Below are 27,845 nucleotides of genomic sequence, written 5' to 3'. Positions count from 1 at the left end.
AATAAGACACAGATAGGTCTTCGGAGTTGATTGGCTTTGATTTTATGGTAAATCCTAAATTTGCAAGTAAGCTTCCTTGTTTTCTTAGCCTAGACTATCTGTATGCTGACTGCAAAACAGAAGAATTAATAATGACTTGTTTTTCAGATTTTTGATTTAAAGTGAGTGAAGTTTTTGATATCGCACCGCCATGCTTTGGGATGGTGATGGAAATAATAGCAGCATGCCAAAGTAGACAATTCTGTAAACCTTTAAATTCATATTCTGGATAGTAAATGTGAAGTCATACAGCAAGATAAAATACAATAGACAACTTAAATCTACATTTTCTTTGGACTTTCTGTAACTGTGTTGCAAATAAATAGGTTCTTTTCAGCTAAAGCTTAAGAAGTACTTTCTCTGTGTGCTTTGGCAGTTTTATGGCCTTTACAACTATGCCTCATTTAACATCGTTTACACAGGAAGTGATTATTGCTCACTAGCTGACACAGATAATGCCAGCTCACGAATATAAATACATTCAACCCGCTTGCTAAACTTTTCCAACCATTATAAACATATCTTCTGCTGTTTTCTGGGAGGCTTTTCTGTTCATGAGTCATTTTAACATTTTGAGACGAGCATTAGCAATTTGATTATTCTTTTAAAAACATGTACACTCCATTTTTACGGAGACTTCACACCATCCACTTTCTAAATGCTCGTACATTTTAATATTGCTGTTATAATTTGCTATCCCACTGGCCACTAAAGTGAAAGCTAAATTATTGAATATAGTTTTTTTTTCTTCTCTGTCCTTCAGTCCGTTTATTTTCATATCCACAACATTTTTAAGTTTACTCAAATGAAAAATCACAAAATTTTTTCAATTTGTCAAAGACTCATTTGCATATGTCTACTTCATTTTTTACCAACCCTGCTGTTCTGGTTCCAGATGGAGCGCTGCCAGCCAAGAAAGGTGTTCGCTACAAACCCAGCTGTGTAAATTGTTAATTTTGAATCAGTAAACAAAAACCTGAGTCGTCCGCTGAGGCAAATATGATAATTGTTTGTGGATTATGGAGATCTGGCTGGCAACTCGGCAGAGGCTGTGAGTAAACGAGAAGAAAGCTCAGCTCAAACAAATGCAGTTACTCAGCCAATGGAGCAGTATAAGGCTTATGGCACACACTGCCGTGATCCATGGGGGAATATCCAGCATGTGGGCCCAGGAGGGTCTCTGCTGGTTCAATCATTAAGACACACATGAACATCTAAAAATAACTGGATTCTGAGTGGACCCTTAAAGCTAAAAACAAATTTAAAACATGTGGAAAAACATAATCCATGTCAGGCAGTTTTTCCTTAGATACTGACAGGACTAATCAAAGGCAGACTGAGAAAATTGCTGTTGGAGTTGTGTGGAAAAAAAATAGTGGATGTGTAAAGATTTCTAGGTACTTTTCTTTAGGAGAAACTAGTAAACAATATGTATACATTACCTCAAGTGCTATAGTATGTACTTAGCAATGAAGTTTAGCACACACGGGAGTTAAGTATCTGACATTTGATCAGATTTTATATCTTAAAGCTTTAGTGCGTAACTTTTTGATATTAATAAACATCAGTTACATTTAAGCCATTGCCACATGAGTTGCTACAAAGCTAATTAAGACTATCAGCTCCACAAAACTTGCTCTGTTTTTCTCAGTATGGCTATGTTCAGAAGATTATGTTGTCCAGCGAATGCGCAGAAGCTCAAGTGATGATAATTACCTCTTCTGAAGAGTGTGTCATGTTTTTTTAATCCTCTGTGTCCTCCTTGGCTACTAGTAACTGTGTGGAGGAGGGGTGGGGGCGCATGCTCGATCACGGAAGGCTTGTATCATGTGGACGCGCCGACAGTGTTGTTGTCATTACTTAGAATTCATCATGGGGGCAACAGAAACTACGCACTATAGCTTTAATGTCCAAGGTGAAGAAAATAAACTGATAGCTGGCATTCAAATGTGTATTTAGATATTCAAAAATAAATTTAATTAAAAAAAATAATTAAACATTTTGCTTTGCTTTGCTTCATTTGCTTTCTTGTCGAGAGTTAAAAGAGAATCTCAATACCACTCTCATGTACATACCAACACGTTTTCACTTTCAATTCGTCAAATACAGCAGCTTGGTCAGTGGCCCTACGCTTCAAATGATGGTGCTGTAGCTGTGAAATATTTGCAGTTTTAAACACATGGTTAATGTTGTGGATTAAAAAAAAACCGTCTTGGTTAGATATAGGCAACAAAACTACTTTAGGATTAGGAAAAGATCATGGTTTGGGTTTAAATTAGGATGCTTGTCAGGTAACTTAAGTTACACACGTAAGTTACATACATGACCTAATAAAGTATGTTATGTAAATGTAGTTAAAATAAGTCAACGTTGACTTTCGGCGTCACATGGGACACAAGGTCTACTGGGTGAAAGTCCTGTGTTTGTTTGACACATCCATCCACCCCAACCTCTCCCAACGCGGACTTTGTCACTCTTTATACTACTTCACCTGACTTGCTCCTGCTCCCATCATAATTACTACAACCGCTAGAGGTCGCTGCTTGCACAGACGACCTACCCAGACGTTTTTGGGGGAGGGCGGTCTAATATTGAACAGTCCTGCACGTACAAAACAAGTGCACCAAGCTGCCATTTTTGATGAGTTGGGATTTAGGACACCTTGTCTATACAGAAAATATTAAGCTACAGCTAATACCTGTACCTGTAGTTCTAGCTTAGCACAAAGACTGGAAACAGATAGCTGTCCAAAGGTAACAAATTCCACAAACTGGGGATGGTGCACTTCTAAAGCTCCCTGATTCACATGTTATATCTCATTTGTTTAATCTGTACACATACTAAAGAGAAAAAAGTTGTGATTTTACAAGGGTTTATGTGCTTCTTGGCCGGGCACAGTTACTTCCTGGCAACCAGCAGAGTCTCCAGGCCAAGAAATAGTCCAGCACATAACTCTTATTAAAGCCACAATGTATTGTTATTGGACATCCATTTTTGGAATTGGGTTTTGAATGGATTAAACATAAAAGACATAACCTGTTAATTAGTGAGCTTTAGATGTGCTGGTGGGAGGGTTTTGTTAACTTTGGACACAGCCAGTGTTGTTAGCCATTGTTTATTATGAACAGATCATAGCTGGTTGGTTAGCACAGACTGGAGCAGGGATGGTAAATTCCCTATGACCTCAGTCAGTTCAAAAAAGTATGCCATTCCATAAAAAAAAGTTTAATCTACACCGAAAGCAAAAGTCTGTGATTGACTGCATAATGCAATCTTTGTTATTTTAAGCATGACTGACCTTTAAAGTGGTTGTTGTATATAGTTGCTCTTTAAATAATAATTGTCTATTTGATCCTTTTACTTTTCAAGAATGGTGATAATTCTGTTCAGTGGTGAGACAATCTTCACCACTGGGGCCACACATCCCAGCAAACCTTTGGATCAAAGCCTACCAGGGACTTGATGTCCCTTGATCGCCTTTTCTATCACAAAAAGAATGCCCCCAAAGAGTGTGTGAACTGCCCACTCTGGGAAAAATGGAAAAGAGACTTTAATGTATAGAACGATGTAAGTAGAGTTGCTCAACACTCTTTTCATTGACACACAGCCGCTGTTGCTGTCTCCCCTTTCTGTGTGAGGCAATGGTCTTTAAGGATGGGTGGTCCGTCTGGGGCTGAAATCGGACGTGTGTGTAGGGGTGTGTGAGCTCCCTTTGTGTCAGGGGAGAGGGGCCTTTGTCCTCTTAACCAGGGAGGTGGGACCAACAGATTAAGCCTTTAGAAGTGCAACCGACCACCATGAGGGCACGCCACAAGGGATGTGTTTGCATGTTGGTGTGTATGTGTGTGTTTATGTCTCTGTGTGTATGTATGTCTCCGTATGCATGCACAGTACGTGTTGTGGAATATGTGCGCAAGTAGTAAAAAATGAAAGAGGAAATAGAGCAACACCGAGAGAGAAAGAGAGAGAAAAAGTCAGAGTGGGCATTTGTACTAATTTGCATGCGAATTAGCATGAGTTAGTGAGAATCTGATGCAGGTCAGCAGGTCAATAGTTCTTATCCATCTGTCCTTCTGATGGCATGCCTCCCAGGTCAGTTTGATTCCTCTGTGAGGGAGCTAATCTCACCCCAGTGCTCAGTGAGCCTCTACAGCGTCCTCTGATCTGCTCCTTCAAACCCCTCCGCTCCGCCCACACACACACACACACACACACACACACACACACACACACACACACACACACACACACACACACACACACACTAACAGATGGATAGTTAATATACTAGTTTTCATCCAAATAATTCACATGAAAAGCTTCAGAATGGAAATTTAAACTAAACTAAGACTGTAAATGTCTTACATTTGGTGCATACAATTAGTAGATGTTACTGTTCACTATTTTTTTCAAGCATCACAAGGGTGAAGGCCCTTAAAATACTGTTATATAGTTGTCAGTGACAGTGAAGTATCCCTAACTGTATTTTAAAGGACAAATCCGGCGCAAAATGAACCTAGGGATTAATAACAGATGTGTACTGAGTTTGACCGTTCTCTGGGATTTGTTTTCATGCTAATCGAATGTGACCAGTTTTATTGCAAACTGCTAATTACGCTAGTCGTTGGGTCACAGGTAAAGTAAAAAGAAATCGCTATTTCTACACCACTAACAAGGCTCAACATAGCACCACACTTCCACGGTACCATAATGAGGATCCCTACATGTAAACCGAAGTATTGAGAACTTTGTAAGTGTACAGACAGTTTATTAAAAAGATAGTTTAGAAAGACAGTACTGTTCAAGTATACAGGCGGGCGCCACCTTGGGAAAACAGTCATGACCAGTCGAACGACGAGTGGCATGCAACGTGAGCTGAACTGTCACTTGAAATCTCCCATGGTCCGTGGTTTCCCAATGGGTCGATATGAATTACGTTTGTGAAATGTAATTACATGGAAATGCATGAATTATATCTATTTATTAAAATATACGGATGACTAACTACAAGGCATTCATCGTTCGACTGGTCGGACTGTTTTCCCAAGATGGCGCCTGCCTGTATACGTGAAAGGTACTGTCTTTAAAAACTATCTTTTTAATAAACTGTCTGTACACTTACAAAGTTCTCAATGCTTCAGTTTACATGTAGGGATCCTCATTATGGTACCGTGGAAGTGTGGTGCTATTTTGAGCCTTGTTAGTGATATAGAAATAGCGATTTCTTTTTACTTTACCCGTGCCCCAACGACTAGCGTTATAAGGTAATTAGCGGTTTGCGATGAAACTGGTCACATTCGATTAGCATGAAAACAAATCCCAGAGAACGGTCAAACTCGGTACACATGTGTTATTAACCCCTAAGTTCATTTTGCGCCGGATTTGTCCTTTAAACACGTTCATGTTGTTTAAATGTCCTCTCACTCCTGTTGTCCTGTTTGATGCATTCCGTCTTTTTAGACACCAAGCAAGTTACAACACATGCTAAGAATTATTTTTAAATACTGTTCGACCCGTGTCTGCAGAAAGCAAAGCTTTTGGGAATAGGATAAGCACACCATCTGTGATGTAGTCCTCCATCAATCCTCTATCTCATGAAACAGCCCAACCTCCTCCACCTCCTCCTATACTCTCCAATCATTCCCTCTCTCTCGTTCTTCAGATTTCTTGTTCCTCCGTCTGTCATGGCGGCTGTCTGAACAAACAAACACACGAGGGTCCGTGGCGAGCCAGACGGCGTGATGTGGGATTGTTTGCTTTGGTTGCTCCTGTGCGGGAGAAAGTTTTCTTAAGAGGCACACAGAGGTCTGGAGCTCAGCGGAGGGACCACAAAACAAATATTTACCCTCCTGCCTCCAGCGCCTGGGACCTTTCCTCTCTTCCTTGGACAAGGAACAAGAGAATGGACCCACTTTTGGTTCTGGAGAGAGGAAGAGATGTGGTCCACAGATACAGAGAGACATGACTCTCAGTTTATGGGCTGTGATTGCTTTTCTAGATTATCAGTTGATACAGTTAATGCTGAACTCAACACGGAATTATTGTGCAATCACACAGCCAATCTTGCAGTTACACACATGATCCCTTGAATCTGAAAGACAGAAAACAGGGCTGTATTACTTTGTTTTTACAGTCTCTAACCCCTTTCACCCAGTGATTCCTCTGACTACCTTGCCAGTCCTGCCATGCTCTTACTCTCCTACTTATAATCTCTACTCTTTCCATGCCTTGCTGGTACGATCAAACAAAAATCAACAGATATCACTGTCCCTCCAATGCAGCCATTAAGCTCAGCCTCTATCTGAATTTAAAGTGTTTCTCCCGTCGCTCCCCTGCCTGTAAATATGCACATGTTTGACTGCAGGGTCATCAAGAAAGACAGGAACTGGGCAGAAATACCTTCTTCCTGGAGTAGACAGTCGCAGCAGGGGGGCTCTACTAATCATGCGTCAGCACAGAGACATTCTCGGATGCACGCCGTCACACATCAGAGATGAACAATAAAGCGTAGAGGTGAGTGAGAGGGCGCTCACAGGAAGTGGATGATTTCACTTGTTGAGGTGTGAAGCCTGTGATGGACAGATATGCAGGTGTTCATATCCTGCAGAAGGGAAATAGCTGTATGCTTTACTGACCTCCACTGAGCAGTGGGCTGTCCTCAGCTAGGACACGGAATTCTTAATGCCTGGTTCTCCTCAGACCAGTACATAGTAAGGCTAGACAAAATGCTGGAGCAGTGTTAACAAATTTTTAGGGGAACTTTGGAAAATAATGCCTTATGTTGTACACATTTAAAGAATGTACATAGAATAAAACAGAAAAGCCATTGAAACACTCCTTTGTTTATGTTTAACAACATGGAGCACTTGAGGCTCAGAAAAATAGCAAGATCAGCTGTAGAACTAGAGCGCCATCTTGTGTGGTTCATTTTTGCTTCCAGCACCTTCACAGTGTATTTTAGGCAGCCTGAGCATACAGAACACAGAGATACAGATTCAAGAAATCCATACTTTTCAAAAGAAATTGGAGTTTTTATTTGCACTTCATCCTTTTTTGTATGACTCTCTTTACGATTTGTGTTTCTAAGGGCTGATAGTGGATAGTGTCCCTGATATACAGTATATTTGTCTTTCTATCCATCTTTTACATTTCATTGATCTTTGCATCTTGAACTTGCTTCACAACCATCATCATTTATGATCTTTTTCTGTTGTCTTTGATACTTTTTACCTTGTCTGCAATCTGAAAAGTCTTTATATTATTCTATAATACTGTATACCTTAATGTCAGACACTGAATACCCCTCTCTCAGTCTTGATAAAGGTTGGTGGACCAGGGACAAAGATAGAAATAAGTCCAGGCTTTATCAATCTACCTGTGACTTAGCCTGATATGTTGTATTTTAAATGTATTAGCTCCTATGTGCCCCCATGGCCTAGTGTTTTGAGGCGCTTATCTTGTGACAGCAACAACTCTGGTTCACTTCTGTTGCATATCATCCCACTATGCTCTCTCACCACATCTCTTCTCTGTCTCTGTATAAAAAAAATTAAAAACTCATAACATGCAGCCGTTTAGTCCCATGATCAAAAAGTTGTTTGTCAAAAGTTTATCTATAATCATGAACATAGACAATTTGTGTTTTATAAAACTGAGTGCTTTATACCATAATGTATATATAATATATATTAGATGTTCCAAATATAATCAAGCAGAAATTCTTTAAATACTTGCATTGGTAACAGAACTGTTAATTAACATGCAGTAACCAGAGCTGGATTCCTGAGGCACCATGGGGGTGTTTATTCCAGCGGGATTTGTCCACAAAACCAGGGTTCTTTGATCCCTGCTGATTTGTCCTTAGACAAGACCACGGAAGCTGTTCTGTAATTAATCACAACCTCTGATCACCCTGGAGGGTGGCAAACAAGGTGACATTTCCCTACTGGGATCATCAAAGTACCTTGAGGTAAAAGTGCAAATACAGAAGCTGGTAACTATTTCCACCACTAGGTGTCAGCTCAGTTTCACTGTAGAACTGCAGATGCACAGGCAGCAGTCGTGAAATGACTGTTTTAGAGCTCACACAGAATGAATACTCTGCTTTACATCCAGTGTAATGATGCACTTGCATGAGTTGTTTGGTAATTATATACAATAACATATGACTATTTTACTTCTCTCTTTTCTTCTCTTAATGTGTGTCTCATATAACGTGTTGGTTCACCAAAGTTTTGTAAAGAAAAATGTTTATATTCCTCCATATAATAATGAGCCAGATTGAAAACAATAGAGACAAAAGTCCTGTACAGTACATTGTTTTTTACTGTTACTTTTTGAAATTTTTTTCTCTGAAGGATCGACCAAAATACATAAATCAACATGTTTGTAATTACGACATGCAGTCGCATATATTCAGTAGCAATGCAGGTAAGAATCCATCGTTGAACAATTGTTTCTTCTAATCTGGTTATAAACTATCTATCAACCAGCAGTTTCATAACCTTTCCACAGCATAATTACCATGAATTATGGATAAAAATGCTGGTGTAAGAATATCACAGAATCAATATTACGGGGTGTGATATGACTAAGACGGAGAGAGACAGGATACACATGATGATACTTATCTGTGTCTAATAAATGAACAGACGGTGTCATCATTTTTCATCAGAGCTCTGTCATATGTTCATGTCAGCAAGGCCAAGATATTATAATAAAAAATGACACATGATATAGGTGATGTGCTTTCTAATTCTGGTTACTACTTTTTTTTTTTTAAATACAACATTGCACGTTCTCTTTCAATCACATTCTCATTCATAATTAATGGAAAAATGTCACAATGTCATTTACTCCACATTCCTGTGTAGACATCTGAGTTTTGTTTTAGACTTCCACCCATCTACCCCGCTGACAGTGCCCTTCAGACCATTTTTAGGCAAAGAGGCCGCTAAGGAAGGGCTGTCAGTGGATATGGATGCTTCCAGAGCTCATTAAAGGGCTGTCTGCTGCATGCCAGGCTCTGGGAGACAGAGCCGGAGATAAAAAAGCAACATGATCATAAAGGAATTCCATCCATCATGTTCTTCCATGACATTAATATCTGTCACACACCTCTGACAATGCAATACTGAACCCCTGGAGTGAGACATCTTTCCATCATAGAGTTGCAACGCAAGCCGAGAGGGATACTCAAGTGTGTGCGTGTGTTCATGTGCATATGTCCCTTACACATTGGTTTGAAGGAGAGAGGGAGGGTTTATGGATGTATTACTTCTCTTGCCTTGTGCCTATTATAAAACTGTGATATTGCTGCCAGTGTATGTGCTTTTTCCCCACCAGAATAGTTTCAGTAGGCTAGTATGCTGCACAAAGGCAGAGCGTTCAACACACATACCACTTCAGGCTGTTGTACCAAATCTGAAATTTGGAGCACCACTGCGGGATGTTTACAATGACGTGATTCATAATGCGCAATATCAGGGTGGAGCAGCAATATTAAGGTGAAAGCACTGTACTCAGCACATCATGGATTTAAATGTGAGTCCTTGCTGTAGGACGTCCTGTCTCTTTACTGAGCTCTATGTGATGAAGCAGAAATGTCCTCAAAATTATTTAGTAAGTTCTTTTTCTGAGACTTGCTTGATTCCCAGAGGACAGATTCACTTCTGCGTGACTTGTCAACTATGCCTCTGCCTCGCAGGGATTCTATGTCTTGCTCGAGGCAGCAGGAACTTGAACTGGATGAAGGGTTGTTTTGCTGTTCCAAACAATCCAAACATACATTACCCTTTGTAAAATGTACATGTTTAGTTGCAGCCATGGTAGTATAGACAGAAGTATTCAGATCCTTTAGTCAAGTAAAAATTTTGGGAAAATACTCAATTACTCAATTAAATAAAATTCATGCATTTAAATTTGTACATAGGTCTAACATCAGGTCAATACATAAACATTGACGGTGGGTAAAAAAATTGCTGTGAAAGCTGTGCTGCTTCTTAGCTGTATCTATTGTATGTAACCCCAGCCTTTTACCATTTTACTCTTCTGGTAACTCCCCCAGTTGAAATCAACCATTGAGGACTACAGCTTACATTCACATTAAATGTTTATTAGAGCCTTTATTCCTCTTGTGCCAAACATCAAGTCTCCATTCTAACCTTTGCTTTCTCTCTCTCCCTGGATCATAACTAGACTCAGCAGTTTTGACCTAATCAGTCAATAAAACCGTAAATCGAGCTGGTTTTGATGGCTTTTCAATTTCGCACTGGTTAACCCAGATCCATTTGCTATACAGATGGCTTACTCTGCCAGCGAGTTGTTCATCACTGAGCATTCTGCATTTTTGCTCTTATGTAGTCCTATATGTTGCCTGCTGTATCCATTCCAAGGAATTTATCCTTTTCAGACACATTTGGAGCGTCAGCGTCTTGTTAAAGGATGTTTTGACAAAAAATATCTGTTGCAAGGAATGAAAACAAGCTTTTTGGTTCACTTTTTTGTTCACTTTTTTACGGGTATATTGTGTGAACATCTCCTCTCTCTCTCTCTCTCTCTCTCTCTCTCTCTCTCTCTCTCTCTCTCTCTCTCTCTCTCTTATTCTCCTTCCTCCCATTATGTCCTCAGCTTGCTGCAGCAGCACAGCGCTGACTGGCTCTGACAGGACTCTCCTTGGACTGCTCCTCCAGGCCATTTGTCAGCAGGCAAGCCCCGCACAACAGAGTACAGATTGGCAGTTGGCTGTAACGTTGTTCAATGTCAGCGGGCCTAGGCACCGTAGGGGCTGTGATTGGGAAATAATACAGAGCCGAGCTGAGTAAACATGATCCTCCGGCATAATGAATCGGTTCATAGCACTTCCTTGACAACAGAAGCCTGTCGGGTATGAATGAAAATGCATGCATAAATATTCTCCCTGGTTAATATTTTATCAGTTATACCCGCCCTGCGTCCACAAGAAACACCAAATGTGATGAACCAGCTGCATCCATCTGAACGGTCACCATATGTTGTTCCACATTTCTTGCTCACTGTCTGTGAGAGGCACAGCTTGTTTTCTACAAGTCTCTTCTTCCAATGTGATTAATCATAATTTCAGACAAAACACTGAAGTGAAAAAAACACCTAATTTCTCCTGAGTGTTGTTTTGTTTGCTGTTCAGCAGCCTTGAAATTCCTGCAGCAAAAAGGGTGTCATTTAACACCCGTTCTGCAGCGGGATACTTAAATCGCAGCTGGTGTAAAAGCATGGGTGACGAGTGTTTTTATAGATTAGAATGGAGATATGTGGTTCTAATTAGACCACTGGCGATCTCAGCGGACCTCCTGTCACTGCTTGTCCCCAAAACCTCGCTTTAATTACTCACAGAGAAAGATGATGTCAAGTGAAAATAGTAAGTAGGCTCCATGTAAGACATGCTGGATGATTTCAGCTGTGGGGCACCAGAGATTCAGACTAGGAAGCACTCTTTAGACATGCAATCCATCACAGAGAGCTGAATTCTACTTTGAAATAATAATTATGGTAGTACCCTAAAAATGGTTTTAATGATCAAGCAATGTATTCAAAATGACAGCATTATTATTATTATTTTCATATATTTAGATTTTTAGCTATGCTAGCGGCATGACTCGGTGGTCCACCGCTTTTATCCAGACTGAAATATCTCAACTATTGGATGGATGAAATCTTGTTCATGGTTCCCCCATATGATAAATCCTAATGGCTTTTGGTGATTCCCTAACTTTTCTTCTAGCGCCACCATGAGTCTGACATTTGTAGTTTGTGTGAAGCATCTCAACTGCTATTGCTATTGTATGACATTTGGTACACAAATTCATGTCCCCCTCCGGATACATTGTACTGACTTTTCATCTAGCGCCATCATCTGGGCAACATTTTAATTTGTCGAATACTAATGACTTTCCCATCAGCTTCAACTCTACTTTGTGTTTAGTGCTAATGCTTGTAGCACGCTAAACACAGTTAAATTACAGATTTTTACGATCGCTGTGACAATTTTTTCAATACTTTTAACAACTTTCCTAAACTGTTAAGGCCCCAACACATCTACAACACACAATTGGTAAAACAGTTAATTTCATGCTCAAAATCACACATTGAAAACTAAACTCTAACACTAATTTTCAAAATACAACAATTCACTAACACAATACACTATGTCTACCAAAACAATGCAAACATGTATGCAAATAATTCTTCAAAAACACTACCACATGTTCTCATCCAACAGGAACATTTAGTCAATCATAGCACAATGTCATACAAAACACTAACATCAGATGGAATTACAGAAAACTTTATTTTATGTGTCAGGTCTGCCCTTATACAATAGAAAATAGTATTTTGTATTGATCATAGATTGTGTTTTACACTGCAGTTTCTCTTGAAGCCTCTCTACATTTTTGTTTTTTTGGGTTTAGTAAATGCATGCAATTGGTTTCTTTTGCTGCAGAAATTTAATACAACAAATGAATGACCCATCTCAGAGTAGCTTTATAGAATGTACGGTTTACAGTTTTTTATGGTCACTATGACACTTTTTTCAATACTTTTAACAACTTTCCTAAACTCTTAACACAGTTAGCACAACATCTGTCTGTGTAGGCTATACAATTAACACATTTCTTTTTGCTTTGACACAAAATGCATACACTTAACACAAATTTAAAATGCTGGAACTTCTTTTACACACAAGCTCCACCAAGACCAAAACAATGGATTATTATTGACAAATTTACAAATGCTTTCACACTGTATGTCAGAACAGATAACATTATGTTCTAAACCTAACTTATAGGCTAAAGTCAAAGTGAACAGCTGATCGTATTGTAAATTGAAACACAAATATATCCCCTGGATTTTATACATGCATTTATTGAGAAACAGCTGATTGAAGTTATGCAAATAGATCAATCACAGCTGATTCCTTTCTAGGAAACACACTCAGGTGTTGAGGTTCTTTCAATCAAATGATCATATGGTAGTACAGTAAAAAAAAGGACCTATTTGAACAATATACTGTAGATGAACATAGAAAATAAGAAAAATGCCTTCATGAGGGAGAGGAAGAGGAGTACCAGGACAATTCTGTCTCTGTCTCCTTTTTTTCATACTCTGAGATGGGTCATTCATTTTTTGTATTGTATCTCTGCAGCAAAAGAAACAAAATGGTGGCCGGGTTGGTCAGTGGGTAGAGCAGGCGCACATATACTTGGAGGTTTATGCCTCGACGCAGAGGTCCAGGGTTCAAATCCGACTTGTGACGATTTCCTGCATGTCTTCCCCCTCTTTGTTTCACCTTTCTCAACTAGCTGTCCTGTCAAATAAAGGCTGAAAAGCCCAAAAAATAATCTTGAAATATAAATATGCATGCATTTATTAAGCAAAACAAAAATGTAGAGAGGCTTCAAGAGAAACTGCAGTGCAAAACCCAATCTATGATCAATACAATCACTGTTTTCTATTGTATAAGGGCATACCTGAAACATATAAAATAATGCAGTTTCTGTAATTCCATGTGGTGTTCATGTGTTTTGTATGACATTGTGCAGTGATTGACTAAATGTTCCTGTTGGGAGAGAACATGTGGTAGTGCTTTGGAAGAATTATTTGATTTTGAGACATGTTTGCATAGTTTTGGTGGACATAGTGTATTGTGTTAGTATATTATTGTATTTTGAAAATCAGTGTTGGAGTTTAGTTTACAATGTGTGATTTTGAGCATGAAATTAACTGTTTTGCCAATCATGTGTTGGTGCCTTAAGAGTTTAGGAAAGTTGTTAAAAGTATTGAAAAAAATTGTCATAGCGATCGTGAAAACCTGTATGAAAAAGGAAGACAGAGACAGAATTGTCATGGTACTCGTCTTCCTCTCCCTCGTGCAGTAATTTTTCTTACTTTCTTTATGTTCATCTTTATTGTTCCTTTTCCACACAAAATCAGCCCAAATAGGTCCTCTTTTACTGTATGTGCTAACATATGGTCATGCGATTGAAAGAACCTCAACACCTGAGTGAGTTTCCTAGATGGGAATTAGCTGTGATTGATCTATTTGCATAGCTTCAATCAGCTGTTTCTCAGTAGCAATGGAATAAAATGCAGGGGATATATTTGTGTTTATTTGTTAACAGCTGTTCACTTTCACTTTAGCCTATAAGTTAGGTTTAGAACATGATGTTATCTGTTCTGACTTACAGTGTGAAAGCATTTGTGAATTTGGCAGTACATATCCATTGTTCTGGCCTTGGTTGAGCTTGTTTGTAAAAGATGTTCAAGCATTTTAAATTTGTGTTAACTGTATGCAATTTGTGTCAAAGCAACAAGAAATGTGTTAATTGTATAGCCTACACAGACAAATGTTGTGCTAACTGTGTTAGAGTTTAGGAAAGTTGTTTGTATTGAAAGTATTGAAAAAATTGTCATAGCAATCGTATAAAACTGTAAGATAGTAAACATGGTTAACATTATAGGCCTACCTAACATCAACATATTAACATTGTCAGTGTGAGCATGTTAGCACACCAACGTTAGCGGCTTTAAGCACCGCTGTCCCTAAGTCCAGTCTCACAGAGCCACTAGCATGGCTGTTTAGATTATTGTTTTTTCTTGTTAGATAAGAAACTAACATAAACCATGGCTTCAGACTTAATCTAGCCTACCTTCTTCATCATATTTGTGAAAAGCTCATGCACTTTGTCTTGAGCATTTTTAATCAATTATGATTATAGCATAGTAGGCTATGCATTTTTGGTAATCAAATGTCACCACTATGTTGCACCAGTCTGTTTTAGAAAACTAGTGTAGAGGTTTTCCAGACTGACAACTGATGGGCTGACAACTGAAACCTTGTACTCTGACACTGACCTTTGTGGCACATCACGATTACCCACAAGCCAAAGAATCACAAGTGAGTGCGGTATATATTCATCCACGCAGGGGAGAAACCAGAAAGAAAGAAACAGAGAGAGACAGATAAACTAATACAAAGTTGATGTTTTCTCAGGGAAAAAAGAAGAAAAAAGACACTGCATTCTTCGGCTTGTTGGTGGGTCGCACACCTCCTTGGTTACCTTGGTAACAGCTGTCCCTGTGGAGAAGGGTTCTTGATCAATCCAGGCCAGTGTTTGATTGAATGGTTGTCAGGATGAAAGACGAATGATGACGTAGCCTATAAGAGCCCTACTGACAGCCACACTTCACACTGAGGCACAGTTAAAAGCAATAATGTGTGTGTGTGTGTGTGTGTGTGTGTGTGTGTGTGTGTGTGTGTGTGTGTGTGTGTGTGTGTGTGTGTGTGTGTGTGTGTGTGTGTGTGTGTGTGTGTGTGTGTGCCTACATCATGTATTAAAGAGCGGGTCACCGGGGGGTCTAGAAGCATTTCTTCCAACCTGAGAAAAATATCAATGAGTCCTCACACTCTATCTAACTCCTCATCCTGAAATACACATATGCATATTTTATGGCATGAATTCACTTAGAATTAATGTATGCATCAATAAAATAACCTACCACTGTATGTACATGCATTAGATATCTACTACAGTCCCTATTTGCATGTGAAGCAGATACGGCAATAATGTACAAAGGTTCACAGAAGTGAATAAGGATTGCTATCATTTCTGTTAATAGTCTGAATCATTCTCCTGTTTCTTGCCAACTAATTGCTTGCACACACTAACAAGCAATACCAATAAATAAGCAACAAGATATTGATAGATGAAAATTGTATGCGACCCGAACACGTGCCAGACGCAGGGAGCTACATTTAAAAGGCACATTATCAAAATCTGTGCCTCTTAAGCGCTGTGTCTGTCTCTTGCCTTTGTGCAATGTGAAGTTCATTTCCGGTGATAATTAAAGCCTTTCCACAGTTTCATCTTCTTACCTCTACTTTACATAATTATCCTCAGGCCACTTTCTACTTCATAGAATCTGAACAGCTGGATACTGAAGACAAAAGTATTTTTTTAAGGATATGTGTTCAGGGAGAAAATAGACTTCAGTTTTATGGCTTTCATCATTACTGCCACGTCTGACCAAATTACCGTATAGGAACATATCGACATTAATCATGGCACTTTGACCTTTAGCTTCAAATTAGTTGATTATATCGTTTAAACTCTCAAGCCAACATAATGTGAATACAATATGCAGTTCTCTTTTATTCCTCTTTTTCTTATTAGGTCATGATGATTCTGGCTAACACCCAGGAACACTGTCACCAACAATTACAAGCCAATCGGGAAAACAAAGCAGTCCAAATCAACACATGTTCCTCCTATCTCATATATATCATTTGTACCATCAGATAGTGACTGGGAGCAGCAATAGTGCCAGCCAATTGCATAAGTGGTTCAGTAATGCTATGGTTAAGTTTATGACCCCCTGAACAGCCTGTTTCATTAGAGGTGAGTGTGGAGCATTGGAAGGTCACATACCTAGTAGTCTTAATGCATTGTGAGTGCACGAGGAACCTTTCAGCTGTGAGACATTACCAATGGCCTGTACCTTCCTGCTGCCTTTTAGGTTTAACGACCTAAGATATTTAGTATATACAAAGGTGTGAAGTGCATATTTGTGTGTGCTTTCATTTTGATGTGAACCTGCTTTAGTTTTAGACCTCTGCCGTGAAGAAGTGTGGTCAAGGTTTCTACTTTTCTAAGCAGTTCATTTAGGTTTAGGAGTCGAGTTGACAATTTAGATGAGAAATAAGAATAGGTAAATATACAGGATAAATGGATGAAGCAGAATTATTCTGTAATGAGTGGTTATAATGTATTTGCTATCACTCTATGATTTCCTACATATCCCAAACATTTAATAACCCAAGCTGTATTCATATTGCTTAAAGGGTTATTTCACCCAAATAAAAAACAGACAATGTTTTCTCATTTGCCACTGGTGGTAGCCTGTAGATAGTTTTGGTTTCATTTGTCAAGTTTTTTTTTTGTATAAGGTGTAATTACATGATTTCCTGGCAGAGATTTTATTCTTTTAAAGTGGGAGTCAGTAACAGTAAGCAGAGTGTAACATAACACATGCACAAGTAATAAAAAAGATACAGCGAAATTGTGTTTGTTACCCACAATTACTAACAATTATCTCAGTTGTCAGAATCAAGATGAAGATTGTTTATTGTCAGTACAGTATTATTTCAATTAATGACCATCACACTACTTTCTGCATTAATTGGTAGAGTTGCATAATGAATGTGGTGGGCATTAGGTGTATGCCTCTTTGATTAGATGTATGTGGTCAGTAGGGCAATGGAAAGCTCTCACATAGAAAGTTTGTGTGTGAGTATTTCAGATGCCACCTAAAATTGTGTTTTCTCAGAGCTCTATAAACGGGGCTGATTGTCAACAGAAAGTCTGCAGTCGCAGGAGGATAAAGGCACCAATGATTTCCATGGAGACGGGGAAAGAGAGAGAGACTGTGTCTGTGGGGGGGGGTAGAAAGCTAGAGGGAGGTGTGTGTACGTTGGGGAGGCTGGGGGGGGGGGTGTTGGATGATAAATGAGTCTACACCATGCTGTCATTTGTACTTTGGCATCCAGTCCAAAGCACAATTTAGTGTAAAATATTACGCTGGTCCCTTCAGATGACAAAGTTTAATGCTGATGTATGAATAGACAGAGACTATCCCCAGCTGCGATTGAACAGAGAGAGGTAGCTATTCTTCTCAAAGGGCAATTAATTAGCGTACACACAACCCTTGCAGAGGATGGACACCGAAAAAGGGCAGCATCATACTAAACAACAAAATGCAGATAAGTCAATGTAGTGATTGGTGACGTTAGATGATTAGAAACGCCAGAGAGGGAGTGGAAACCAAAGATGTTTGGGACTCAGATAAGATATAACATTTTGACACAGTACATTATGTATTTCTAACATGCACATGTAGAGGTTGTCGTTTGAAATGGTCTTTTTCTAAAAAAAAAATTATTTAAGTTTAAGTTTTTCTGAGAACTTGTTTATTAATCATTATTTCTTTCAGACTTGTCAACTCAATTCCAAGAGAAATTACCCATAATGTTTTAATTAATAGTATTTGTTTTGAGGGGTTGGCTACATTCTTCACAGTTTAAGAAGCACTCAACATATTCAGAGAATACAATGCCATGGAGCAAAAGCATTAATTCAATTTGAATATAGATTTATTTAGAGCAAAGAAGCAGACAATGCAAATACTTCATTGTGTGGTTGCTAGTTCAGGTCACTTAAGGTCAAGGATGCATTCCTGTAGTCACACATACAGTATGATTTGTAATTATGTTTATGTTTGCCAATATAACAAAAGACATATGTGTTGTGATTTTTGCAACGTAACAACAACCTGCTCAATGTGGTGGAAAGAAACCACAGACCCAATATTAGTCTCACAGTCCTGCTATGCCTGCTGTGGTTGTCTTTACAGGAATTAGGGAGAACACACGTTACGGTCACCCGTACGTCGTTACGGTAACACATGACATGGTATTTGCAGTCATGTAGACAGAACAATGTGTGCTTCCTCCCACTGTGGCAATATTCATTCAAGGTTAAAGCTGCATTCCTAAGAGTTTAGTCACACATATGTGAGAACAACAATGTTGGGGCAGTTTACTTTGAAATGCAGTCAGCTAATGAATATAAATTGCATGGAATCTTTTGTAATTTGTTGAAAATATGATAGTAAACAATAGTTTTGACAAAAAAAAACTTGGAAGAAAGCGAGGAGTATCCTGGCAGATAACTCCTATCCTCTCTTCAGCCAGTTTGAGCTCTTAAACTCCGGAGGTGCTATAGAGTCCCTCTTGCAACTAAAAATATATTTAAGAAGTCCTTCATGCCGAGTGCCATCAATATTCTTACTCAACACAGTGACTGATGAGCTGTAATGCCGCAGACATTGACATGAACTTTTTAAAATGTGTAACATGACTTTGTTTGTGTCTGTTTTATTAACTGCCTCTCTGCTTTGTATGCTTTATGTTGTTGTTTCTTCTGTTTGGTAACCCAAAGACAAATGTCCACCCTGGTGGACAATAAAGAAATAATCTATATTATTTCTCTTAAAAATGTAATCTTATCGGAATACTTTTGGATTCCTTCAAAATCAAACAGAAAATACTGCAAAATATTATATATATTATGTTAAAAAATTGATGCAGCCACAGAAGGCTGAGTTCCAAAAATATTCCACACATGTTTTCCAAATGTAATATGGGGTTAGGGTTCCTCACAATCTCCAAACATTGTTTTCTCTTTAAACCCTTTGGAATGTGCAAAATGTTATTTGCTAACATGTTTTAACAAGGCCAATATTTTCTTTGGGTGAGGCCTGCAACACATGATTCCAGTAAGCAGCTGGCACCTGTGCCAGTAATTGCATAATGTTCACCTGAGAAGTCCTGTGGGTGAGTCTCTTTTGTTTTTGTAGAGATAAGAAAGGTAACATAATGCCTCTTTTGAACTTCATTTTTAGAATTACATTTCTTATTTCATAATTTATGTTATTACAATGCGGCATATGAAAATCCAGATGTGTTAAATCAAAAACAACTGTATATAACTGGCTAGAATTTATTCAGCCAAAATTACACTGTATAGTTGCAACATACCTTGTAATGCAATCATACTTACCTCCAGTATTCTATTTAATATTCTTTTTCGATTTGCATCTTTTCTTCTGTTTTGAGTGATATAGAAGCTGCTGAAAACCAGGATAAAATTCCCCTTTATGCAAAAGCACACTTGGCTGAAAAAAATGATTCTGATGTACATCTCCATTGATGTTATAACTTCTTACTTTCCCTAGTTTTAAAAGTCCCTCATTATCTGCATCTATGATCAAATTGGTAATGCATGAATTTGTATAATATTTCCATTTTGGTGAAGTTCAATATATGCAGTATGCCATTTTGATTGATAACCTTGTAACCTTTTTATTGTCTATTGTCTCTAATAGTTAAGTGTTACTATTGTTGCAGGATTGTTCTTTGGTAGGTTCATCTCAATAACGGCAATGCAGCATCAATATTATTAGTGTATATAATCAGAACAGTCACGGTATATAGCATTTTTCTAAATACCTCAACCAGAAAGCAACCAGCATTCCATTGGTGTGTCTAACTCCCAAGTGTTCATATGTCTATCTGTGGATGGATTTTGTCACCGCATCACAACCGTGGAAGACGCAGTCACAAAACTTGGATGTTTACTGTTCTAAAGAGAAGTGTTGTAATAATAGATAGTTGTGATGGGCCTGTGCTCAGATTCATCCCTTCGCTATTGACCTTGTAAATGTAAGATAGTCAGTAAATATCTGCATTTTTAGCTGAACAAATCGTTTGAGACTGCAGTGCCTGAGTCCAGGGTGGTTTTATTATTTATTCATATTAATAATTTTATTAATATAACTTCATTAATACTAATACATATGTTTGATGATTGCTAACAACTGAACCTGAATTACAATTTTTGCTGTTTTTGTATCTTTTTTGACATTTGACTATCACAACAAGTGAAATTGCAAAAATAATTAAAATGTCTTGTTGCTAATATCAAATTAAATACCTTGTTCCAGAATGCTGGACTGACTGACAGAGATAACCCCTCTGCAACTGGAGACTGGGAAACCCTCTCCAATCTTCATAAAGAGAACCCAGGAAAGATCTGCTCTAAACCAGTTGATATTGAAGCCAGAACTCTATCTGGACTCAGTGTGGCTGCAGCAGGGGATGTGATTTTTAAGTAAGAACTGCACTGCACTAGTAACACTCAATACCACAAATGTCAACTTGCTGCTTGTGCTAGAGGAAGAGCCAAAGGATCACCTAAGTCAGGAGGATTCATCTTCTGGAGACCAAGAATGTCAGCACAAAATTTTATGGCAACCCATCCAATGTTCTTGGAGATATTTCAGTCTGGACCAAGGTGGTGGAAAGAGACTGGCATTTCCATTCTTAGAGCCATGCAGCTAGCATGGCTCCAAGGATGGAAACACTTAAGTAGACACAATTATGAGATTATTTTTAGTAAGTGCCACCTTGTGTTTATTTTTTCAGAAGGGACACAACTACAGGATTCGTCTGCAGAAACCAGGACCAACCCAGAAATAGGAAGTGTAATGATTATCGGGTTCGTTTCAGCTGCCATCCCTCTTTTTGTAGTGGAGGTGGAGGTACTGTATGAGCACATTCATGTTCAGTGTTAAACACATTACACTTTTTGTTTTTACATTTACATTTCAGCTGTCTTTGTATCTTTTTTGACATTTGATTAAACACAACAAAACACCTTGGTCCAGGATGCTGGACAGAATGGTGTGACAGAGATGACCCCTCTAGAACTGGAGACTGGGAAACCCTCTCTGATCTTTACAATGAGAACCCAGGAAAGATCTGCTCTAAACCAGCAGATATTGAGGCCAGAACTCTATCTGGACTCAGTGTGGCTGCAGCAGGGGAAGTGATTTTTAAATAAGTTCTGAACGAATATGAATAATTTGAGTGTGTTTAATGCAATTATTCATATTGTATTCTACTGAATGTATTGCACTGATGTTGCTACTGTACAGTATGTGTGTTTGAGCACCTCATATTTCCACACATATTTTCTCTTTTCACATTATATTCTGTTCTATTTGTCAACCATATACTTTGTAACAATGAGCATCAGGAAAACACAGCCTACTGAACAAAACAATTTATTTATCTGAATAATTGTTAAAGGGTTAGGTAGTGGTACATTATACAGATCTATTCTATTTGACAGTGTGCAGTCATTTCGCAGTGACGGTATTGCATCTATAATATTGAAAATGTTTAAAATATTTTTTCTTTTTTAAAATATTCATTGTGTTTTATATTTCACACAAAACATGCAAATACTTAACTTCCGAACAGCAGTGGTTTGAGCTAACTGCTAATATTAGCATGCTACTAATGACAATGGTAACATGCTGATATTAAGAATCTATAATATTTACAATGTTCACTACCTTAGTTTAGTGTGTAAACATGTCAACATTTTCTTTTCTTTTTGTCATAATCTCTTTATTGTTGTTGTTTTTTTCAAGTTAGTGACATTCACATAAACAATGTATTGTACATATAAGTGATAACAAAAGGAGCTTTAAACCCATGTACTGGACCTTCCTCACACCTGTCTTCCAGGTCCCTATAGCCCCCCCACAAAAACAAACAACAACCCAGCACTCATTCTCGCACACAAACACCAGGACAGAAGAGTCAAAACAATAGACAAATAAAAAATTAAATAAAAAAGAAATTTAAAAAAGAGGGTGGGGGGGTTATGCTAACATTTTCTAAGAAGCACTAAACACAAAGTACAGCTGAGGCTGAAAATAAAAAATTTGACCTGATGCTGAGGAAGTGATAAATGTCTGAATCAAATTTCATGACATGACAGATGGATATCTAATAGCTGTCGAGACATTACACTCAAAAACACAAATGTCAAGTTAATGGTTGTGCTTGAGGAAAAGCCAGAGGATCACCCCAGTCAGGAGGATTCATCCTCTGGGGACCAGAAATTTCATGGCAACCCTTCCAATGTTTTTGGAGCTATTTCACTCTGGACCAAAGTGGTAACCTGATGCGCCAGATGGTTTGTTACACAGAACCTTCTGAAAAACTGTCGTTGGAAACTCTTTGGAAAAGGGCAGGCACTTTCAAAAAAACACCTTGCAGGCGATTGGATGAACCCTCTGTCTATCACGTCAACCCATTGTTGTTTTGAACGAACAGTCACGGTTTATCACACAAACTTAAACCATGCCCGCTCCTGCCAGTAGCTCCTCACAGGACGCTGATTGGTCGAACAGCTGGTTGTTTGGACCCAAATGCATTACTTGAATACTGACAAGATGGATTTTCTGGTGTTATATGATCCTGCGATTCTCGTGTGATCTTGTGATATGAGAATCCAGCTGTTGTGCAACGTAATCAAAGTGGTGGACCAACTGACCAACAGAAAGATTGACAGACCATGGCTCTAAGGATGGAAATATTTAAAGGGAACCTATTATGCTTGTATGTATTTGTCATATCTGTAACAATGTCAAATTTAAAGAGACAGGCACCCCAACATACAAAGGGTGAATACAGGTGCAGCAGCCATGGGCAGTATGAGAAAAATTAAAAAATTTAAATTAAGTCTAGTAGAATCACAAAATACAAGTATGAATCTGAAAACAGTACATAGTAGGTCTCCTTTAAGTGGATGCATCCATAAGATTATTTTTAGTAAGTGCCACTCTGTGTTTATTTTTTCCAGAATTGACACAACTTCAGGATTCATTTGCAGAAACCAGGACCAACCCAAGAACAAGAGGTGTAATGATTATCGTGTTCGTTTCAGCTGCTATCCCCCTTTCTGTGGAGGTACTGTATGAACACATTCATGTGTAGTGTTAAGCTGCTAATGCAAAGTGGATTTCTCCTCTTTTATTGTTTGTGTGCCTAAGCATTAATTTAAAGTAGTGCTTTGGCTCTGCAGTTTCCCTTCAGTCATCCAGTGTCTCTTTTATTGCTCCTTGCAGTGTGCTGGACCAAGTGCTATGACTGCGACGATCCCATTGGAATAGGGGACTGGGAGCTTTTGAGTAACCTGAGGACAGAAAACCCGGGAAAAATCTGTGACCACTCTCTGAACATTCAGGCTGTTACAATTGACACATTGACCCCAGCCATCTCCACAGGGCAGACCTTCTTTATGTAAGTTGCCTTTTAGGAAATAATTTAAAACTTTATATGTACTCATTTTACTACCAACTTCCCAACATTAAATCAATGCTTCTCAACATTAAAACCTCCTTTCCCAAAATTTCCAAATCATCAAGATGTAACTGAGCTTTACTTTATTCTGGTGCTAACAGCTTTGTTTGGGAAAAAAGAATTGTTGTGGTCTGTGAAGCAAAACGCGGGGTATACTCGCCGCAGCCGACCTGTCGAGTGCCAGTGTGACGTCATGGGAGCGCTGTAACTGTTTATACTCGCGCGTGGTGGTCGCGACACTAGTTGCAGTCTTCTCCTGAACAGAGGTGGCGCTAAAGAGAAAAGGCTACCGACTTTGCTATTTCTACAGACTAGAAGAAGAAAAAAAAAAAGTAAACAATGGCAGAACTGGCAGCAGCATTGACGTCAGTGTTTTGATTTGATTCAATGATCTACTTAGTTGGATCAAGCCTTTCATTCACCATAAAAGAACTCATCTTAACCCAGTAAGTTTACAAGAGAGACTTGCAATCACTCTGAGAGTCAAGCTTGTTCAGGCTTCCTGTTTCCACTTTGTCAATCCTGGCACGCCAGCGAGATCTACGTCATTTTGACATCACATTGGCGCGCGCCAGCTCAGCTACAGTGATTGTAAAACAGCCTTAAGAAATAGGAATAACCCGATGTATTGGTATTCCTTATTTATGATTATTTTTCTTTTATTTGTATTGGATATCTGAGACATTTGAAAAAAAGTTACACCTGAAATCAAGAACAAATGACAACAAATGGGGTGATAATAAGGTTTCATTTTTATTTGACTTTTATAAACTATATCATGTTTTTAATCATAGTTAAACGGTGCCGTATAGGTCGGATTGCGAAGATCCAGGACTTAGCCAAAAAAAATTTCTGCAACTTCTCAGTCCCTTTCCCCTTTCCGCTAAAGCCCAAAACGGTCTCCTAAGCCCCTCCCCCCACAAGGGAGAATGAATGTGTGTACACGAGCAGTGATTGACACACAGTTAGACACCCCCCCTGGCCCTGATTGGTGCATCTGAACAGGGAGCTGTGGATTTTTGCAAATCGCACTACAGACTGTAGGTGGTGCCAGAGGAACTGGATTGTTTTTTAAATTACCTGCTTCATGTAGTTCAACTGGAACATAGAGTCAGTTTCAGCAACTATGACAGAATGTTAGTTTTATAAGTCTTACCTACTGCACCTTTAAGCAATTACATATGGTTTTAGCAATGTGCCCCATCAAAAAGAAGTTCTTGTTTGCTTTCAATGGTCTCCTTGTGTTAAATATCTTACTGATCCATTAACTGTTTGGAATCATTTTTTCAGCTACAATCCAACTGACGGATTTGTTTGCCGCAATAAGGACCAGAAATCTGGCGCGTACCGTGACTACAAAGTTCGGTTTGGGTGCCCATGCAATTAAGTCCTGACTCCACAGCTGAAAAGGATAAGAAGACACAACATTCACATACATTTTTCTCAGATTTTTCTTTACTATTATTTTGTATTCCTTCCTGGGCCTGATGGAAGCATTATAATACTCTTTTTCACAGCAGATATTTAAACTTGTAGGAAAAGCAAATGTATAGTAACATTAACAGTGGCTCTGTTCTATTCAAGTGTCCCAGTGAGCCATGTGTGACAGTGAGCCAGTATGTGAGATCCTGCTACCAGGACCCTAAAGGCTATGCAGCTAAATGGAATTCAGTCATAGTTAATTTTACTATTTACGCCTATGCTTTTTCTACCTAGACATGGCAAAATATCTCCTGTGGAAAAAGGCCTATTATGTGCTTTATCAGACTTCTTTTCATTCTAGTGATTATGAAATCATTATCTTGTATTGTAGGAAATAAATCAACAGTAAACCGCAATAAATACTGCTAACAAAAAGCTAATTCCGGTGAGGAAATTATCAGCTTTGGCTTTTCTAATTGCAACTGTGCTATGTCAAGACTTGTTCTCCTTGTTTTTGCCCATGCCACATTGCACACTCCGAAGTGAACAACACATTGTTTGTGTCTTTACAATGTACTTTCTGAGGGCAGTATGCATGTCAACAGTTTCAGTAAAACCATAATAAAAGAATTTCACTGATGTGAGCCTACACCAAAACAAGTTCCCTTGAATGTACTACTAAATGACTACATTTAGTGTGAAAGACATCACTCAATGATTAACCCACAGAGAATTATCACTTGACCCCTCAGTTTCCCTCAGCTACTGTATACAGAGCTTTTTTAGCATTTTTTTTTTAGCATTTAGGACATTGTTTTAGTCATACGGCCATAGTGTTGTTTTTACCCTCTCGACTATGTTAGATAACAATATGTCAATGTTGTGTTTACGGCTTGTTCCGCTGACCCCAAGTGCCTAAAAAATCTATGACAACAAGTTTACTCTAAATAACATAATTATTTAAAATCATTAGATGTATTTCTCAAATTGTCTCATTGTTACGGCTTGTTTGAACTCTTTGTTCAAACAGGTGGACTGTCTGGTTGGCAATTACTCTGGGACAGTGCATGGACAGGTTGTTGTTTAAATTAGAATTCTGGATGGTCTTTACAAAACCAGTTTAGTTTAACCTCTCAAATGGAATGAGTTTGGATGTATCCAGGTGTCAAGATGAGACAAATTATCCACCTTATATAACCACAACATCTAAACACTTTCTAAAATAACTGTAATAGTGGTAGGTGCACTAATTCCTATCAGCCACTTGCACCTGAATCATCCTTTCATAATTGCAGAGATAGCATGACAGCTGCCTTTAACTGCAAAAGGCAGCCAAATTTATGTCTGGATTATGGCATTTGCTGCAGCAGCTGTGCAGTTTCAGCTGTCATCCATCGTTCTGTAAAGAAAAAAAAAAGGTAACCACTCCAGTTCTAAATATTCATTATCATCATAAGTTTCAGCTAAACAGTCTAAAGCCCTTCTATCCATGAGAATGTGGACCTCGAGAACATGTTTTTGCCGGATTGGGGATATGATCTGGTCAACGTCCTAAGGCATGTTGTGTCCTATTGAGCTCAGCTCTTTTAACTGAAGAAGAAGCTAAAATGCTGCAATCAGAGAATTTTGAAACAGGATATGTTTTTGAACATATTGTGTACCACATGGATCTATTTATGTATCCCCTTGTATTGGAATACAATACAGTAATTTGATCTTTTTTTGAGAGAGTAGCATTTTTTTTTTAATGCTGCACTAATCAATATCCTTATATGAACAGTGGATCAAATGACCACATTTAGTGTGAAAGTGGTCACTGTGATAAACCACCAGTGAGTCACCTGACTGCAGTTTCCCTCAGCTTTAAAGGTGCCCTGCCATACAAAACCGTTTTTACTTGCATTTTTTGAAATATGTTAGATCCATATGTGTTTGTGTTATGTTGTGAATGTGAAAATGAACTTCTACCTCCTTTGTCAGCTCTAGCCACTGAAAAGAAATAAGCAGAGAAATCAGGCCAATTACAAAAACTGGTCAGTCTGACATCATACTGCCTGAGCTCATCACTATTCATTAGCTCGCCCAGTTGGGCTGGGTAAAGGATTCTGACAGCCAGGCTCTCATTGGCTAGCTGTTAGCCAATCAGATTCAAACAGCTAAGCTTGTTGAATATTAATGAGAACTGGCAGAAATCAAGCTGAGTCTTCCTGTAGGCTTTCTATACCACGTAGAATGGCTTGAAACAAGGTAACCAAGGCATTTTTTCCACAACAAATGTTACAGAGTCCATGGTAGAACTTCAGACATTACAACAAAGTAATGAAATACGTGTGGCAGGGCACCTGGCAACTTTATTGTTTAGTTCATTCTCACACGCCACAAGTTAATCCACAGACCTTTCTTTAAAACTTTCATTGAAACTACTAAATACCAAAGAAGTTCAAAACTATATGTTGACTGTGCGACTGTAAAAAATCCATCCATGATGTGTGTAAACCAACCCTAACATTACTCCAACTTGTGTGTCTTCTTACTGTAATAACAACATGTAATGTGTAACTTTCCAGTAACTGCT

The 27,845-nt window shown here is 38.6% G+C and overlaps 1 protein-coding gene across 2 annotated transcripts; it reads left to right on the top strand.

Moving 5' to 3' along the window:
- Positions 1-20,662: 20,662 nt before the first annotated feature.
- Positions 20,663-26,189, top strand: LOC114573338 (cartilage intermediate layer protein 1-like). Of its 2 annotated transcripts, none has more exons than XR_003694880.1 (5): positions 20,663-20,801; positions 21,116-21,231; positions 23,349-23,455; positions 23,614-23,788; positions 25,139-26,189. XR_003694880.1 is itself a non-coding variant. In XM_028605492.1 (5 exons), the coding sequence occupies exons 2-5, from the start codon at positions 21,178-21,180 to the stop codon at positions 25,233-25,235; spliced, it is 390 nt and encodes a 129-aa protein (XP_028461293.1). In that variant the 5' UTR covers positions 20,663-20,801; positions 21,116-21,177; the 3' UTR covers positions 25,236-26,189. The 2 variants fall into 2 exon arrangements, 1 of the variants encoding a protein (XP_028461293.1); XM_028605492.1 differs by having other exon boundaries at positions 21,116-21,188.
- The last annotated feature ends 1,656 nt before the right edge of the window (positions 26,190-27,845 follow it).

Source organism: Perca flavescens, chromosome 18 (assembly GCF_004354835.1).
Source record: "Perca flavescens isolate YP-PL-M2 chromosome 18, PFLA_1.0, whole genome shotgun sequence".
Classification (NCBI taxonomy): Eukaryota; Metazoa; Chordata; class Actinopteri; order Perciformes; family Percidae; genus Perca; species Perca flavescens.
The sequence above is the reverse complement of the archived record's forward strand: the minus strand, read 5'-3'. Positions and strand labels throughout refer to the sequence as shown.